This window comes from Theobroma cacao, chromosome 9 (genome assembly GCF_000208745.1).
Source record: "Theobroma cacao cultivar B97-61/B2 chromosome 9, Criollo_cocoa_genome_V2, whole genome shotgun sequence".
Lineage (NCBI taxonomy): Eukaryota > Viridiplantae > Streptophyta > Magnoliopsida > Malvales > Malvaceae > Theobroma > Theobroma cacao.
The window spans coordinates 32,136,139-32,157,452 of record NC_030858.1 but is presented as its reverse complement, the minus strand read 5'-3'; the positions used below and the strand labels follow the sequence as shown (position 1 = coordinate 32,157,452).

General features: G+C 29.5%; 1 protein-coding gene across 1 annotated transcript; it reads left to right on the top strand.

Annotated features, from left to right (window-relative positions):
- Positions 16,660-19,893, top strand: LOC18590104 (tetraspanin-3). Its single transcript, XM_007015431.2, has 2 exons — positions 16,660-17,291; positions 19,296-19,893. Exons 1-2 carry the CDS (start codon positions 16,779-16,781, stop codon positions 19,638-19,640), a joined length of 858 nt encoding a protein of 285 aa, XP_007015493.2. The 5' UTR covers positions 16,660-16,778; the 3' UTR covers positions 19,641-19,893.

Here is a 21,314-nt window from a genome sequence, read left to right as displayed (position 1 = left end):
CTATTACAGTAAATTAAAAACCATTTGGGGCGAGTTATAAAGTCTTAATCTAATCCCATCATGCAAATGTGAATGTACTTGTGGTATGGTGAAAAAGATACAATCTATGCATGAATAAGAAAAGGTTTTTGATATTTTGACGGGACTAGATGAAGTATATTCAACTGCATGGTCACAAATATTAAGTGTTGGCCCATTGTCAAATCTTGGAAGAGCTCACGCCATTACAACACAAGAAAAGAAACAACGTTCGGTTGTTACAACTCGTGCACCCATCATTGAAGTTGTTGCCATGTTGATTAAAGAAAATGAATTGCGATAAAAAAAGAATGATGATGGGAGTCGTGGTTGATTTCCATCTTGTATCCACTATGGGAAGACAAATCATAGCAAAGAATATTATTACAAGGTGATTGGTTATCTAGATTGGCCCAAATTTGGAAAGAGAAGTGGCAAACAAACTAATAGTGATTAATCACATTCCCGAGGAAATCAATTGGACGACGGTGTTGCGACAAGCATGTCTTTAGGAGCTGCTTCGCCATTATAGATAGAGTTGCATTGTCAATCCCAAGTTTGGCTTTTGCGTAGCATCAGCAGCTACTAGCTCAACAAACTAGTCATAAAGCATCAACAAGTAACCCATCTACAAACATGGCAGCCTCCAATTTTTCTAGTAAAAGAAACAATGAATGGGTTGTAGATACAAGAGCCACAAATCATATAACCCACAATAAAGACTCTTTATCAAATGTGGTATCTCGACCCCATATACCACCAATACAAATTCCTAATAATGAAACAATGGAGGTTCATGCTTTGGGACAAAGTTGCTCTTGGAAAAAGATTAATCCTTGAGCAAGCCCTTGGGGTTCTTGATTCTTGTTTCAATTTATTGTCTGTTGGTAAATTGACACATGATTTACATTGTAAGATAACTTTTTAGATGGATTTTTTTTGTGATTCAAGACTTACCCTTGAGGAAGTCAATTGAAGGGGGTAGAGAGCGAAATGGTCTTTTTTACTTGGACCCGATGACAGGGGAGAAGGTGTTGATAGCCAGCGATTCAGTTAATGCAAGTTTATGGCATCAACACGTGGAGCATCTACCAGTAAATGGCATTCCTCTGGTTCTTGGTTCCTAACTTATCTATTCTTTTGATCGCAAGAAAACTTTATTTTGTGATGCTTGTTGTAAGGCAAAACAAACACGATTATTTTTTTCCATTAGTATAAATGAGACTATACATTCTTTTGACTTAATACACTGAGATATTTGGGGCTTGTACAAAACAAATTTTTTTTTTTCTGGATCTCACTATTTTCTAATCATAGTGGATAATTTCAGTCGAGCAACATGGGTTTTCTTCATGAAATACAAGTCAGAAACCAAAACGTATCTACTATAATTTTTAATTAGGTTTACACAGTTTAACTTACAAGTTAAAATTCTATGAATAGACAATGGCTTAGAATTTACTCATGATGATATAAAGACTCATTATTTTAATCATGGCATGGAATGTCAATCGAGCTGTATAGACACACCTCAACAAATTGGAGTTGTTGAGCAAAAGCATAGAGATTTTGTAGAAGTTGCACGAGCATTATAATTTCAAGCTCATCTTCTTATTTCATTTTGGAGTAAATGTGTTATTATTGCTGCATACTTAATTAACTGCATGCCACTCACTATGTTACAAAATAAAACTCCATATGAAGTTTTACTTGGAAAGAATCCCAAATATGATCATTTAAGAAGCCTTGGATGTCTTTGTTTTGGGTATATAAATAGCAAGTTGAGTGACAAATTTGCTCCGCGTGCTAAATCGAGTGTTTTTGTTGGGTATCCTAGTGGGCAAAAAGGATACAGAATTTATGATATTGAAAGTAAGAAGATTTATGTTTCGTGAGATGTTCATTTTTTGGAAGACATTTTTCCATTTATAAATTCCTCAGTAGCAAAATATGTACAATCAATTAATTTGGGTCAGACTACTAAATTGGATAGTCCATTTCACAAGCTCCTATTATTTCAAGCAAACATCAACAGCAAGTTTCACGTTCCTTATTTGGTTATGTTTATATTTTACCCCCCTCTCTTGCTCCTCCAAGCATCACGCTGCTCCCATTTCCTTTTTCAACCAATTCAAAGGTACATCTTCTCTCACAATTTATTTCTTACTCTAAATTTTCTCCTAGTCACACTACCTTCTTAGTGGCCATCTCATCTACCGATGAGCCCAAATCATTTTTTCAAGTAATCAAACATGCGCATTAGAAGGAAGGCATGGTGAAGGAATTTTCACTATAGAGGCAAATCATACTTAGACTTTGCAACTCTTACCCTCTGGTAAACGGGTTATCGATTCAAAATGGGTTTACAAAGTCAAATATCAACCAAACGGAAGTGTTAAGTGTGACTTGTTGCTAAAGGTTACACTCAAATTGAGGGTGTTGACTTTCATGAGACATTTGCCCTAGTTGTCAAATTAGTCACCGTACATTGTTTGTTGACACTTGCTTCGATTAAGCATTGAAAATTACATCAACTAGATGTGAATAATGCCTTTTTACATGGTGACTTGAAGAAGAAATCCACATAAAGATCCCACAAGGGTTTGCTAAACAAGGGAAGCAACAAGTATATCGATTACGAAATCTATATATACAATCAGTTGAGCATCTCAAAATTGGTATTGCAAATTTACCACTTCTCTTCTTGCCATTGGTTTTCACCAATCAAACGCGGTTCACTATTTGTTCACTTTCTCTCATATGGGAAGATATTTTATTATAGTTCTTTTATATGTTGATGGTGTCATCATCACGGTAATAGATTCCAATCGCATTTCTAAGCTAAAACTTTATTTGGACGAAATATTTCACATCAAGAATCTTGGCAAACTTAAGTTTTTCTTGGAATTAAGTAACATGTTCTTTAGTAGGTAATGCACTAAGCTGACGTAAATATGTACTTGATATCTTAGCCGAGAGTGGTCTCACAGGTTGTAAGCAAGCCAACTTTCCCATGGAGCAACGACACACACTTTCACTCGACTCTGGTGAAATTTGCGCTGATTTAGAGCACTATCGTCGCCTAATAGGTCGTTTATTTTATCTCACCATCACCCGTCCAAGTAACAATTATGCAATGCATATTCTTAACCAATTTATACAATGCCCCACGACAACCACATCTTGATGCTACTCATAGGGTGTTGCGTTATCTCAAAGGAACCCCAAGACAAAGTAGTTTACTTCCTTTGAATGGTTCATTATCTTTGCAAGCATATTTTGATGCAGATTGGACAAGATGTCCAATGACACACAAATCCACTACTGGTTATATTATCTTTTTTGGGTCTTTTCCCATTTCATGGTGATCTAAGAAACAAACGGTAGTTTTTCGTTCTTCTATTGAGGCTGAATACCGAGGCATGGCCAGCACCACTAGTGAGATCATTTGGTTGATATGACTTGTACGAGATCTTAAAGTGATACACACTGCACCGATTCCCTTGTTTTATGACATCAAGTTGCTATTCACATTGCAACCAATGGAATCTTCTATGAACGTACGAAGCACATAGAAGTAGATTGTTATTTCATCCTGTAGCACATTCAATCACAAACTAGTGTTACTCAAAATATTTCTTCACAAAACCAATTAACTGATATATTTTCTAAAGCACTTGGGTACGATCGATTTCATAAATTACTGGTAAAGTTGGGCATTTCTACTTTTCATGCTCCAATTTGAGGGAGAGTATTGAAGGATTTTTTATTTATGGGGATTTTTTTTAATAATCTTTCCTTGTTAACCTTTTTCTTTATTTGCACTTTAATGAAGTTTAGGATTAAAATATTTTTTTATACTATTTATTTTACTTGCACTCTAAGCAAACCTTGCATATATATATGTCTTCATCTTGTTAATGAAGAGCAAAGATTTTTTTGACTCAATTCTTTAAGTCATTTTATTTTTCAATATTCATATCTATCACATTATTAAAAAATAAAAATAAAGTTATAAAAATATGAACAAATAAAAATTCTTTGATTATGGAATTTTAAAAAACATTATAAGTTATAATTTAAATGAGGAAATTTTTTTAAAATTTTATAAAAAATGTTAAAGGTTTTAAAAAATAAATTCAATATAAAAAGATTTTAATTTATTAAAGAATATAAAAATCATAATAATAATAATAATAATAATAATATTTAAAAAAAAAACTCTTCAATCATTTAAAAAAAATCAACTAAACTCTTATTTTTTTATTATGTTCAATCAAGTCTTTATACTTTTATTTTGAATCAAATAAACTCTTATAACTAATAATAGACTAATTGTTATTAATCAAAATACCATTTATTATTTTATATCCATGTGATGCTAACATTTTGTTGATTGAAGGTTGAAAAATGCCATAGTATATCATGTCAGTGACAGGACATAGAATGGTAAGTGACATTTTTAACTAAATCAACCAATAATCATAAAGGTTTATTTGGCTCACAATAAAAATATAAAAATTTATTTAGTTCAAAATAAAAATACATAAGTTTTATTGAACGCAATAAAAAATAAAAATTTATTATTTAAATTTTCTTAAATAGTTTAAAAGCTTTGTTTTAGGTATTATACCTAATAATAATAAAGAAATAAAAAAATAAAAAAGTTTGTCCAAACACTTTTTATAAAAATATTAAAATAATTTCAACAATAAAATTTTTTCACGAAAATAATTAATTTTCTTGAATGTTCTAAAGTTGAGAGAATTCTCTTAAATTTTGTCAAAATTGTCGGGAAAATTTAAGATAAATTTTCAATATTTAACAACAAAAAGAAGAAGAAAAGCTAAAATAATTATGAGAAATATAATTAAATATGAAGTTAGAAATAATTTATGAAAGTTAAAATAAAATAATACATAATTAATTGATATTATTTTCTGAAGAGACGTCGTGAGATGTTTATACTTTCCTTACATGTAACTATACTACCAAACTCTAAAATTGTTTTGTGAACCGAAACATATTTTTTGAATAAACTTATGAGCATAGTATCAAAATATGTAGAAATTTCATCAATAGGTTTTAATTTTTAAACAAATTATAAAATAAATAAAATCATAAAACAAAAATAATTCATAGTGTAAAATGACATAAATTCATAAATTTTTACATGAATAAATTATTATTTTATTATAAAAAATATATTTACCAATCAATTTTGTTCCACCAGTAAAATTTAATCTATGGATTCAAGTCTGAGAACCTTAACTTTAATTGTCCCCAATTTCTTGAACGGTGTGAGCCCATTGATACTTCAAATGGTTCATAACTTTTTTCTCAGCAGTTGAATATTACATTGTCACAGCATAAATTTATACAAAAATTAAATTTTATTAGTAATCTAATATGTAAATTATAAATATGGATTATAGATTACAAATATAGATAAATTATAGATGAGTCAATGTCGATTACCCTTTTCTTTTCCTTTCAAAACAATCTCCTTTCTTCCTTTTTGTTCTTTTATCCGATTATTTTTCCGATTTTGAAGCAAGGAAAATACAAATTCACGAATCGAAACCTATTAACATATTTTGTTTTTTAAAGTCATAATATTTTTTAAACTCTTTTTTTATTATTATGTTCAATGAAATCTATATATTATTATTTTATGTCAAATAAATTTTTATAATTAAAGATTGACATGTCATTTTATATCCACATAATTTTAATGTGACATTGATACATAGGATGATAAATGCCACATAACTATATTATTGGATCATATTGGCATGGCAATTATCATTAATTATTATATGTAGATATGTTATATCAACATCATATGATATAAAATGATAAATGATATTTTAACTAATAATAATTAATTGTAAAAATTTATTTTAACTAAAATAAAAATATAAAAATTTAATTAAATGTAATAAAAAAATATTTAAAAATTTTTAAATAATTTAAAAAGTTTTGAAGTATTATGCCTTTTTTAAATGATTTTTGCTTTGGTTGAGCTTTGGAATGAACGGACGTCGTAAGTTGTTGGTGCGTAGTGTGTGGGTTGGGGTGGGCTTTGAAAAATGAATGGACTTGTAAAGAACTTTCTCTTCCAGTGAGTATGGGTTAAATTCATCGTACGGATCGTATTCGAATTTGGATTCTTGTATTGGGCTGCTCTGTTTCGATTCATCTCCTCGAAACGCCCATACACCTTTGTCCTTCTCTATATTGTTCGTATTTTCAACTGTTGAATGTTTGAGCAATAATCCTTTACTCTCTTATGAAGAACAAATTAAATTATAAATGGAAAAGATCATCCAAGATACTATTAAATTATGGTCGTTAAAGTTTTCAAAATCAAACGCAAATAGATCATGGAAAATTTGATAAATAAAGATCAGCATCAGAGTGAGGTGGGTGGCAGGTGAGAGTAATTTGGTTTTCAGCTTCAAATTAATGATTAATTGAACCATGACATATACGTAAATCTTAGCATACAAGTAATCAATAAGTAACATATACTTTCAAAAAGAAAGGATATTGTCACACGTTTCATGTCTTTGCTTTGATAAATGTCATGTAAATAGGACAACATTAGGTAAGGTAAGCACATTGGTTTTATCAGACATCGTGCTATTGCTGATTTTTTTTTTTATCCATGGACCACAGAGCACCCTCACATTCTTATCTTTGATAAAAAGTGTACGGTTCAAAGAATTATCCAAATAGATTTCAATTGGAACTTTTTATTGATGATGTTGGGGTTTTTCTTTTTTAATAAAATATAAGATGTTAAGTTATGGAGCCATCGAGGCATTGTTTCAATGATAAGAGAAGGTTTCAAAAGTTTAAGATTCATATCAAATCATACGTGAAATTGATTTAACTTTATGTTAATTTTATCTACTTTTATGTTCATTTGTAAATTGAATTAAGGCATAATATTTTTAAAAAAATTTTGAATTATTTATAAAAATTTAAATAAATTTTTATTCTTTTATTACGTTTAATTAATTTTTTATATTTTTATTTTTAATCAAGTATGTCTTTATAGCAAACTATTTACTAACTGTTATAAATCAAAATACTATATTAGGTGATGTTGATGTTACATGTTGACGTGTTATAGTAAATGGTGAGATAATATGTTGATGTAGTATAATAATGTAACCATGTGACAATTTTCATTATTCACGTTAACACCACAAGGACATATATTAACAAGCAATGTTTTAATTAATGATAATTTTTTTTATTTGGCTATCCATAAAATAAACATACATGAATTTAATTAAATGTAATAAAAAATAAAAATTTCTTAAATTTTCATAAAAATTTATCTAAATTTTCTTAAATAAATTTTTTTCATTAAAATAAATTTTATTTTCTTAAAATAAAGTATTATGCCATCAATTTATTTATCCGATTTATTTCATTAATCTCTTTTGTATGAAGATTAATCACATATGAATAAGAAAGTATGCAATTAATTAATGAAGAATAGTTTTAGCTATATTTCGACATTAGATGATGGGTATGAAATTAAAGAGCGAATATGTGACAAGAAAAAAAGGCCAGGAGATGCACTAGATTTATAAATATGTCAAACATAGCCACCTAACTGCCACCGACGTTTTGCAAAAGTCAAATTACCTTCTGACCCAATGCCTTTCGGAAAAAAGTACCCCAAAAAAAAAATGCCTTTCGGAGCAATTAATTTGACCCTAAAGACAAGCGAAGAGAAGCTTGGATTGGAAGTACTTGGAAGGGTTTCGATTCAATTCATAGCTCTTTAACGCGCAAATACCGTAACAAAAGCAACCAGCAAATATCAGGGAAAGACCCAAAGCAGTACATTTTAATATTTTAGAAAGAGCAAAAGGCCAAAAACAAAAAAGAAAACGCTTAGACCAAAAAGCAAGAAATCGTGTACCACCGACAGCTTTTTTGGGTAGGTTCCACTGGGGGTCCCCACCCACCTGATTGATTGCTGACGTTTTGATTCATTCGGAATATCAATTTTTTGTTTGCCATCTTGCTTTGCTCTGCTCAGCTCAGAATCTTAACCGTCCAAACTGCCACAATTCTAAAACTTTTTCGTACTTGAAGATAACCGCCCAAAGAAATCCCTCCCGTAAGTTATCGCCTGTTGCAAATCTGGATAGCTTGCTCCTCCCTCAGTTTTTTTTAAATTTTATTTTGGGTAAAAAATTCGAATTTTACTTTTTAAATAAAAAATTTGAATTTGAATATTTGAATAAAACTTTATATTTAAATAGTAATGTTCAAACAAAATTTTGTGGACTATTTATGAAATATTTTCCAAAAAAAGGTGTAAAATAGGGCATTCTTTAAAAAAAATTGTAAAATTCGGCATTCTATTTAAGTCAATACACCAAATTATAGATTTTTGTTAATATAATGTTTGAAAATTTTTTTGAATTATTTTAAAAAATTTAAATAAGTTTTTTTTATTACATTTAATTACATTTTTATATTTTTATTTTTTATTTAAATAAAATTTTATGATTAATAATTGACTAATTGTTATTAATCAAAATACTACTTGTAGTTTTTATATGCATATGACGTCAATATTGTACTGACATAAATGATGAAAAATATCATATAATCATGTCATCAAGACACACTAGTATGTAACATCATTATCTATTATGATATATTAACTTGTCATGTCAACACTAAATAGTATTAAATGACAAGTGTCATTTTGACTAATAATAGTTAGTCAACTATTTGTTATAAAAATTTATTTGATTTAAAATAAAAGTATTAAAACTTGATTAAATTTAATAAAAGAATAAAAAAATTATTTAAATTTTACTGAATAATTCATAATTTTTCAAAACTAAATGCTTAATTTGGGGTCAAAATCATTGGACTTTTGTCAATTTAGGACCAAATGTTTTAATAATAACAATTAAGGGCCAAACGTTTTTTATTTCTTACAATTAAGGGCTAAGGTGAGAGGTGTCTGGCACTTATAAGGCATAAGCATGACCTAGACATTGACTTGGAAGGATAAGATACAATAGGGTAGTATTGTTAAAAAGATTTTTTTGTCAAGTCAAAACGATTTAAATTATGACGTAGCGTGTAACAACTTTTTCATCATGGCATACAACTAAATTTTTTAACATGACGTGTAACAACTAAATCTTCAACATGACGCATTATAACTATATTTTTTAACATAGTGTATAATAACTAAATTTTTTAACATTACGTGTAACAACTAAATTTTTCAACATAGCGTGTAATAACTAAATTTTTAACATGATGTGTAACAACTAAATTTTTTAACATGACGTGTAATAACTAAATCTTCACCATGCACTCGAGCATTTAGTTTATTGGTTGATATATAATCTCTCTGCCTAAAGAGTAAAGTTTGAATCCTCTGCTTAAAGAGTAACTTTTATGGGTAGGTTCCATTAAGGGTCCCCACTAGATTGATTACTGTCGTTTTGATTCATTCCGCATATCAATTTATGTTTGCCAACTTTTTTTTGCTTTGCTCAGAATCTTAACTGTCCAAATTGCCACAATTGCAAAATACTCGATTTTTATTAGTATAGGGTGTCCTGCCCTTCATTACAAGAGGTCATTTTCTTTTATAAGCAAAGGAGTAGGAAACAACAAATTTTCTATAGTTAAAATATAACATACACATTTTACACAATACATTGACCATAGTGATAAAATTGACACTCTTAACTGATATACTTAAAGTAAAAGACAAGATAAAAGACATTTAGTACAACTTCATTAATAAAGAAAAATTATTGGCCTTTTTTAATCATAGTTTGTGTTAGGGTCTAAAGTGAGGTTGAGTTTCACAATCTTTTACTATTTTTTTTCCCTATATATGTATATGTGTAGAGAGAGTGCCTCGGGGTCTATATCATAGTGTCTTTTGCATGTTTCACATGGTGGCTTTGTAAAGAGTTGTGCAAGCTTATTTTCATTTATCTCTCCATATTCCCAAGGGTCTTGAGACCACTCATGAGGATCAGGGATTCTTTCATTATATTCTTTTAATGTTGTTTTTATTTAATCATTATAAGGTCTAGGTGACTTGCACAAGAAGGAACATTCCACCAAAAGACTGAATAGTTAATTTTTGAATACCAAATTGAAGTCTTTTGGAAGTATGGTGGTCTTATCCTTAAACCTTATGGTCTTCACCCAAAATATCCTTTTACCCATCTTTTTTATTATGAATTCATGGAGTTTCTTGAGGAATTAAAATGGATGTTTTGGTATTTAACCCATAAGTATCACATTGGTATCCAACTCCATATTATGGATTTTCTGAAATTCATAAAAAAGGCAATTAAGGGAGAAATGGAAACATGGAGAAAGAACTTTGTAGATTTCCTCACATGGTTTTATCTACTCTCACATTGGAAGAAATTAGTTACATCAAAAGTAAGAAAAAGAAAAGAGGTTGTTATATTTATTCTCTACAAGCCTCAGTATTTTGTCACATATGGAAAAGTCACTTAGCTTGGCTCATTCCCCTCTACATGGGCATACAGATCATTCCATTGCAATATTAGGGAACTTGAGCAAGAATACAGAACGTTTCAAAGACATATCTACCAACATAACAAGACTATTCTAAATCATATCTGGCCTTCATTGGAGACAAAAATGTCCTGGGATTACTTTCCTGAGACATCTGGATCATATCATGATCAAATAAAAGTAGCATTAAAAGAATACAATGAAGGAATCCCTAATTTTTAGGGTTATTAATGGGGTAGGGTACTCATTAATTTTGAGATGCATGAACCCTAACCCTATAAAAAATCAAATACTCGAATCTTATTAACTATCCGAATAATTTTAAAAATTATTACCTTAATCCTAACCCTAATACATTCCCACTATCCAATAATTATCCTAACCCGTTTAAAAACCCAATTAAATAAAAAATTATTAAAATATTTTTCATGAGTACCCAATCACCTGAACCCGAACCCGTATCCATATATAATAATATTTCTTGTACATATTTCATATAATTAACTACTAATTAAATTAATGAAAACATTAATATTAAACTTTAAATTTAAATAATAAAAAACTATAAAATGTGTTTATAAATGAACATAATATATAATATAAATCAATATTATTTTATTGTTTAGTAATTATTAACTTATACAATAATAATTATATTCTTTATAAATGAACATAATATATAATATAAAGTGTATGTATTAAAAGACATTATAAGTTATATACTATAATGTGTGTGTATATATATTATAAATAATAATTTTATAAGTTATAATTTTTATAATGTTAACACAAAATAAAAAGTAAATATATTTATATTTAAAGTATTAAAAGTATTTTAGTGTATATATATATAATAGTAATTGTATTCCTTATAAATGAACCTAATATATATAAAGTATAGATGTTAAAAGACATTACAAGTTAATTAATAATCATAGTTTCATTAATTAATTTAATTAATTATATGAGTTTGTCCTTAATTACATGAAATTAAAAAAATAGCTAAGTTTCAAAATTATTCTAATCTCACAACTTCTTTTTAGATAATTAAGTTTATATAAATAAAGTATATATATTATAATTAATAATTTTATAATTTATAATTTTTGTAATGTTAACAGAAAATAGAAAGTAAATATGTTTATATTTAATATGTACATATATATACACACACACACTAAAAGTATTTTACTATATGTATAATAGTAATTATATTCTTTATAAATGAACCCAATATATATAAAGTAAATATATTAAAAGACATTACAAGGTAATTAATAATCATAGTTTTATAAATTAATTTAATTAATTATATGAGTGTGTCTTTAATTACATGAAATTAAAAAAAAATAACTAGGTCTCAAACTATTCTAATCTCACAACTTCTCTTAAAGTTTGTGTATTATAAGTTTATATAAACAAAAGTGTATATATTATAATTAATAATTTTACAAGTTATAATTTTTGTAATGTTAATATGAAATAGAAAGTAAATATATTTATATTTTAAGTATATATATACTAAAAGTATTAGTATATATATAATATAGTAATTATATTTCTCATAAACGAACCCAATATATATAATGTATATATATATACATTCCAAGTTAATTAATAATCATAGTTTAATGAATTAATTTAATTAATTATATGGGTTTATCTTTAATTACATGAAATTAAAAAAAATAGTTAGATTCCAAAACTATTGTAATGCCAAAGACTCTCTTTAAATATATATATATATATTATAAGTTATAATTTTTGTAATGTTAACACAAAATAAAATTAAATATATTTATATTTAAAGTATATATATAATAATAATTATATTCCTTTGTAATATGATATGATATTCATATTATTTAAATGTAATTAATAATCTAATAATTTTTAATTTAAATATATTAATGTCATCACATTAATAATTTGAGTAATCATACTTTTTAATATATTTGTCAGTTTTTAATAAATATATTAATGTTGATTATTTTTAATTTAATCATTTAAATAATAATAAAATATATATAAACGGAAATTGGGATTGGGTTCGGGATGGGTACCCGCGTAATCCAAATATTAACATAATCGGGTTTGAGTAGCAGGTACCCAGGTGTAGTACTCGAACCTGATACGAGTAGTGAAATCATTACCTAAACTCGTCCCAAACTAGATTATAGGGTACCTTAACTTGGTATAAACAGGTCGGGTACCCTATGATCGGGTACCCATTGCCATCCCTAGTGATCTTTATGAGTGGTCCTAAGACTCTTGGGAATATGGAGAGATAAATGAAGATAAGCTTGCACAACTTTCTATAAAGCCACCATGTGAAACATGCAAAGAACACTGTGATACAGATCCCGAGGCACTTTTTTACACATGTACATATGCAGGGAAAGAAAACAACAAAAGATTGTGGAACTCAACCTCACTTTAGACCTTAACACAAACCATGACTAAAGAAGGCCAATAATTTTCTTTTACTAAAGAAGTCTGTACTAAATGTCTTTTATCTTGTCTTCTACTTTAAGTATGCCAGCTAAGAGTGTCAGTTTTATTACTATGATTAGTGTATTGTGTAAAACGTGTGTCTTTATCTTTTAACTGTAGAAGGTTTATTGTTTCCTACTCATTTACTTATAAAAGGAAAGGACCTCTTGCAATGAAGGACAAAACACCTTAAAGTAATAAAAATAGAATGTTTCTTCCAACATGACTTTCTAAACCCCTCTCCCTCTCCCTAATAATTATCAAGGAAGATGTAAGTATAGATCTCTCTTAAGTATAGATCCTTGAGTATGTTCTGCACTTACGATTTTTAATGGACCCTGTGCATCAGAAAAGGATTGGATCTCAAAGACGTCTAAGTATCAGGATTGATAGCGTTAAGCAAATAAGATGAATTGTTCAGAATATTGAAGTTATATCCTTGTAACTAAAAGACCCGTGCCACCCTAGAAGTAAAGAGAGCCATGTTTTGTGACCAGTGCATACTTGTTCTTGTTCCTCATTTTTTTTTTTGGAAAAGAATTCAAATCTTATTCTTTAAATAAAAAAATTATGTATTAATTAATAAGTCAAATGCTTAGGTACTTGTTTCTTACCCAGTTACGATAAAAGGTATATATAAGATCATATTTGAATAAAATTTTAGATTTAAGTAGTAATGTTTAAACAAAGTTTTGTGGACTATTTATGACATATTTTTTAAAAAAAGTGTAAAATTGGACATGCTCTAACAAAATTGTAAAATTGGGCATTCTATTTAAGTCAAGACACTGAATTATAGGTTTTTGTTACCATAATATTCGAAAAATTTTTTAAATTATTTTAAAATTTTTAAATAATTTTTATTTTTTATTACATTTAATTAATATTTTATTTTTTAGTTAAATAAATTTTTATAATTAATGATTTATTAATTTTTATTAATTAAAATATTATTTGTTATTTTTATATGCATGTGATGTTGATGTGAAAAATGAAATATATCACATAACAATGTCATTAGATCACATCAGTATATATCATCATTATTCATTATAATATATTGATATGTCATGTAGTATTACATGATATTAATTAACAAAAGTTCATTTTGATTAAAAATAATTAATTAATCATTTGTCATAAAATTTTAATTAATTTAAAATAAAAATATTAAAACCTGATTATACGCAATAGAAAAATTATTTAAATTTTATTAAATAATTCATAATTTTTTTAAATATTATAATATTTTTCTTCTTCCAAACAAGATAAAAAAAAGAGCAGATAAACTGTTTGTGATGCTTCGTGGCTGCATAAATTGTGATGGATGAGAAGCAGGAAATGAGGTCCACGACGCATGGATAAAGCAGGGCTTGCCATCACTTGGCCTTCGTTTTCCCAATCCCTTTCTTCTCTTTAATTCATTGAATTAACGAATCATTTTATCTAACATATTCGCAAAGAGTCAAATTTAAAAAGAGTTCCATTTTTTGCCAATTATATTTCCAGCTATGAAAGACAGACACAACAAGACAAAATTTTAAAGCCATATTTCCTGGGAATTATGCTTGGCTGAGGCTTACGTGCCTTTAATCAATTGCTCCCTCCAATCGGGCAAGATTAAAAAAAAAAAAAATTCTAATTATTTTTTATTCTAATTTTTTGTACAATTTGCAATATCTTTGCTTGATCCTGGCCGAATGGACCCATTTTAATTTGTATATATATAGTTTTAATAAGAAATTTGACCCAAAAAATATACTTCATAAACAACTATCATGCATGTCAAAATTTCAGACTTTCATTGGAAATTGACTTCAATTACTAATTTTCGACCGAATATTCATTTGAAAAAATTTATTTTTTTTGGATAATTAATTTTCGACAGAATTTTTGATGGATTTATGAATGCTTTATGAAGGATTAGAGGATCAATTAAATATAATCCAATTGACACCTTGCAATGCACGTCGTACCCCATGATGCAACAAGGCCAGTCAAACCATTGCTCACCTTGCTAACATGCACAAATTAGAAGGTAATTAATTAGAACTTTTAAACAAAAATTTAAGAAGATTGTCTAAAGAAAAAATAAGTAATAAAGGAACAATGCATAGAGAAAGGTGTTGCTTTGGAAAATGGATGATCTGAAATGAAAAGAAATTAACTAATTATTATAGTAGAATTAGTTTGGAAGATTTACAAAGTCAATCAAATACAAAGTTTACTTTTTAATTCAAAAATAATTACAAATTTAGAAAAAAAAATTCACAAGAATGAATAATTTAAATGTTTAAAATAAATTCTCATACTTACTACATAAATGACAACGTTTTCTTTTTCTTTCTTTTATTAAAATATTCCAACATAATATATTGGTGTGTAATTTTCTTTTCACAAAATCAATCATTGAATATAGCAATTTATCCATCCATATCATGCATACCAATTAATTAAGATGTCAATTTGATGTATAACTAAAGAATTAGTAAAATCAGTCAAGGCCATAATATCTTACGTTAATACAATAGCTTAAGACGAGCATAGATATCTAAATCATGGAAATTAGGTGAGCGGGAATATACAGTATTAATAATTATTTAATCAAAAATTATATAACCTTTTATACAGTGGTTAATTTTATTTAAAACATATAAAAATTTGTTTGGTTTTCTTTTTATGGGATTACAAGTACAAATAAAAATTTCAATTACAATCAAATAATTTTCATAACGTATGTATTATATTCATAAAAAAAATTAATAAACAAACAAACTAACTAACTAAATAAACTAACATAAAATTGGATTGATCTCGCATACATGAGACTTGAACTCAAGATTCAAAGCTTCAAAGCTACTCGGGTTCATTTGGTCTTGAATTACACAATTAAGATATTTAAATTGAAATTTTGAATTTTAACCGGATGATATTATTTTGAAATATGTTTGAAACTAAAAGTTAAGATAAATTTTTTTAATATTAATGATTACTTTCCATTTGCATTATGTAGACTTTAATCATTGCTCTTATAGCAGAAAAGAAACCTTCCTAGAGAAAAGAAGGCATTATTGCATAATCCTTGGCCGAAGCATGAACCTCGATAATGCTTGGGGTGATGGCAGGGAGTGGAAAAAGGCAACAGACTGCATATATCAAGAGAGTGCCTAAACACTTGCGTCATTGAAAACAATGTTTGCAAATATTTGCTACACAGAAAAGACTGGTTACTAGTTAGTATTGCTTTTCATGATCTATAGCTCACATGGGCATGATAACTTCCGATCATTCCTCAAGCAATTTCCTAGTAAGTCTCAAACTGTAATATTATAAGTAATCGGTAGCTTCACTCAAGCTATACAACAAGTTAGCAACTCGAAAGTAAAGCAAACAATATTTTGTATATCTTAACAATAAAGAAAGAAAGCAAATACAATAATGCAATCTGAGGGTGTTCTTGTCATTTCAAAATAAATACACGTGTCACAAACCCAAAGCGAGTACCTTCCTTAACATACCCAGGAAGCCTCCCATCCTATGTAATAAAACCACCTGCATCTATCAACAAATCCATAGCATTACATTAACTCGTAAGCAGCTTCTCTCAGTAGAGAAGACAACCCAACTGCAAAGAAAAAAACGTTTCAAACAGATTACGCTTACAGAGAGACCAAAAGGAAGAGAAAAAAACAAACCCCAGAAAAATGAGAGCCAGCAACCATTTGATAGGGTTATTAAACTTCTTAACTTTTTTGTTGTCAATAGTAATCTTGGGTGGTGGAATATGGCTAAGCAGCAGAGCCAACAACACAGACTGTCTCAAGTTCTTGCAGTGGCCATTGATAGTCATAGGAGCCTCAATCATGGTCGTGTCCTTAGCAGGTTTCGCCGGCGCGTGTTACAGAAACACGTTCCTGATGTGGCTTTACCTCTTTGTTATGTTCTTCATCATCGGCGCGCTCGTCGGGTTCATCATCTTTGCTTATGCCGTGACTGACAAAGGGTCAGGGCGACCGGTGACGAACAAAGGTTATTTGGAGTATTACTTGCAGGACTACTCAGGTTGGCTCAGAGACCGAGTAGTTGATGAGAAATATTGGGCTAAGATTAGCTCTTGCATAAGGGATTCTAAAGTTTGTAGCAAGATGGGAAGAAATTTTAATGGTGTTCCTGAAACTTATGACATGTTTTCCCTGAGGAAGCTTAGCCCTATTGAGGTATGCAGTTTTTTCTAACTTCTATTACATATATGGCTATTTATTAGTTATATCTAATCTAGCTAATAGCATCAAACAAGTATCTTTTCCCCCCTCTTCCCATTTTTTTCTGCTCATTTTTCTTAATGATTTTCACCCATATAGGATATGAAAGGTTTTACAAATTTCTGAGTGATATGATCTGAATTTCATTTAAATTTTTATTGAAAAATGAAGTGTTTAGTGTTACTAGCAAAAAGGGGTATTACTGAGTTTTATGATAAAAGGTCAAGCAAAATGATCTTGGAGAAACTTTTCATGTTTACTTTCTGATAATGGCTTGAAAAAAGTACATGAAGAATTGAAGAAAAGGAGATAGGTTTTTTGATGATGAGTAGTTTGATCAAAAGTAGATCTAATTTAAGCCGTAAGTTTTCATCTTTGTTAGGAGAATTAAGCTAAGGCATGTGAGAGACCAAGCTGTTTATTTGACTTGCCAGCTCAATTCAGGCCCCCCGTCGATTGCGGTTCATTGGCTGCCCACTGAAAATTTTGCCAAATCTTAACTTTATTTTGATCATAAACCTTTATTTTTCTGACTAATATTATGATTATGTTTCAACGTTATGTGAAGGGCATATACATACAAACAATAAACAATAAATATATAAATATATAGTATTTTTTTATGAATAAAATGAATAATCAGATTCTCAATATTGTAATATTTCCACAGTTATTCTAACGAACAGTACTGATTTTTTCCCCCTATTTTTGATAATGATATGAAATTGACTGGACCACAATGGACGGTGGCTCCATTTGGCATGGTGCTAAACCCAATAATTATGTCCCAACAATAGGTAGAATCTTATTTTAATTTGGCAATTTTGAAAATATTTTGAGACAAATGATCCCAACATTTGATTTAGTAATAAATCTACCTAAAATATTAAACAAAAAGTACTACAGGATTAGTATTCTTTCTCACTACCAACAAAGGAACAGTGGTTGTTGTTTTCTCTTTTCAGCCTTGGTGCCAAATAATTAAGATAGAATGCTCTCTTTTGTGGGTATCTTTTGGTGCTTTATCCATATGTTTGATTGCCTGTTGGTTGGTTGGTTCATCAATTCATTTTTCTCTTTCATTTTTTATCTGCTTCCTGGGTTAGTAAGAGCTACCAAAATACAGAAAGATGGAATTCTATGATTTTATCTTACAAAAGTTATGGTATCTTCTTCTCCTTTTTATTGCACTGGGTGCCAACCTGATGCCCATATCCTAAGCTGAATACTTTAGTTGATGTAATCACCAAGACAAGTGGTACCAAAGTTTATGGAATGATTCCCGCTGCAATGTTCTTTAATTGGGCACATGCTGACATCTGTTTTTGTGGATTTGTTGGTTTTTTTATAGGGTGGGGAAGGGGTTTCAATAAAAGAAGCATAGTCTATTTTTTGCATAATACTCTTCATTATGTTCAATTATTTATTTATTTATTGAAAGAGTAAATCATAAGGAGCAGAGCTGCAGAATGAGAGAGGGGAAATGATGAGTGGTTGCCCATAAAATCTTAGTAAATGCTTATTGAAGTCAAATAAGATTGAAAGATAATATAAATTAAATAAAGCTTTGAGAGGGGTTTTCATCTCTTTTAGCAGAGTTTGGTGGGATGGTAGTTCATTTGTTTTGCTTTAAATGTTGTTGGAATAGTGTTAATGTAGTTATCTTTTATTGAATGGACACCAATAAACCATGCTTATCAAGTTCACATAATGGTTCCAACTGATTGGACCCACTTGGTTTGGTAGCTTTCTAATGTGGAAACAAAGAAAAATCGTGCTATCAAATTTGTATCAGAAAAAGGTATCTCTACTGATTAGAATTATGAAAGAGAAAAGAACTAATCTCTTAAATTTTGTATCTGAAAACTATCTATATGTAGCTTGCAAGTTAGAATTTTACAGGGCATGTCTTTTTTAAGTAACTAATGACAGCAAAACTTTATGATTTGGTCTTTGTAGTCTGGTTGCTGCAAGCCCCCAACAGACTGTGGCTACACCTATGTCAACGAGACGCTATGGAACCCGGGAGGAGGGTTGGTCGGAACAGACCTGGACTGCTCAAGATGGAGCAATGACCAACAGCAGCTGTGCTACCAATGTGACTCCTGCAAGGCTGGTGTGCTTGGCAGCCTAAAGAAGAGCTGGAGGAAGGTCTCAGTGATCAACATTGTTGTGCTTATCCTGCTAGTGATCTTTTATGTCATTGGCTGCGCTGCTTTCAGAAACAATAAGAGGATTGATAATGATGAACCTTATGGCGAGGCAAGGATGACAAAAGCACAACCAAGTAGGATCCAACTATAAACAGAAACAAAAAAGACATTTTAGGCATATGGAAGCTTTACTGTTATTGAGGATGTATGTTTTAGGGTTTTTTTTGTACACCATATTAGGCTGGTTTGTTCGAGACAAGTGAACTTGAATTTGGTTTGGTTTTTTTTTTTTTTTTTGAAGTTTGTTCTGTATGTGTTTTTCATGGTGTATTTCTATATTCCTTTTACCAGCTGCAAGGGGAAACCTCAGTCAAAGCAGATAAACAACCCAAATCAGGCTTTCACATTGTGATCAAGCAGGCTTATATTCCATGAAGAAAATTACTGCAAGATAAAATTAAACGGTAATCCTGATTTTTGCAGAACCTTTTGAAATCTTCCAAACCCATTCTCATGGAAACAACTTTCCCTATGATGTCTTAAACAACAGAGTCAGAGTGTACTTTCAACTTCAGATTCTGTTCATTTTAAGTACAAGATCATCAATGATAATCACTTCTTAGGTATGTGTAACGTGTTTCCACAACTTTGTCAATGGGGACAAAATTGGGAGCCCTTGGAAATACTTGCAGAAACTAACGAGAGAAGGCCGCATTCACGGTGTAAAACTGAGGCACTTGCTTATGGATATTGTTGTTGGAAAGCGGGCATTTATGGAGAGTAGGCGTTGGAAAAGGAAACCATGTTCCACAAACAACAGACATGGAAGTATGTAACATTTACATCAGAGTTATCAACCTTTATTATTTATCTTGCTTGTTCAATTAATGTTCTCTTAAATATAGTGAGATTCATAATAAACAAATCATGTGATTTAACTTTGTATTTTCCTCATTTCAACACCAGAGACATAAGTGAGAAAGAGAAGTATCAGATTCAGATCCATTCTATTTCAATATAAAAGGACAAGATTCCAGCCAGTCAGTGCAAATTAAGAAATGGAGGAAATTATACAAATCACTACCTCAAAGGATGTATACGACATGACACCAAATGTAATTAGTGCAACAGAACATAGTTAGAGAAGCAGATAAAATGAGGAACCACTGGTTTTCAGTAGGTAAACCTCTGAAACTTGGCCATGTCAGCCTAGGTGAAATTTTTTGCCAAGCTCCCTACTTTGACAAAAATTTTGTTGAAAAAATGGAAAGTTTCTTCTCTTTTCTATGAATAATTTCCTATATGTTTTCAGTATGGATATAACCAAATCATAATTTGGTAATGCATACAAGTAAAACACCAAGTGTACTTGGACTGAATTCCTCTCTCAGAAGGGAGGAGCAGTTTCCAGCACATTATAGGAATCCATACTGGCATATTTTTATAGCTATCCTGCTTCTTTTTTTTCCTACTTCGACTTCTTTGCATGCCCTCATCTATTCTGCTAGAGCTGCAGGCTGACCTAAATCTAGAACCATAGATTTGAAAGGCGATTGATAGTATCTTGGAGGATCATGGGTGTTTGTAACTGCTTGCAACAATATCAGGTAATATAAGTTTCTCTAAAAAATTAACCATATCAACATATCTTCATGACCTCATAATTTTTGTATTCAACTATATTTTTGGTACACCTTCCAGTCAGTCAACATGATATTATTATTTCACTCATAAATAGAATACTTTAAGCATGTTTCCTACGTATTCTTTAAGGCTGTATTTCCAGCTTCCATTAACCATGCTGTGAAAAGATCCACTATCATAA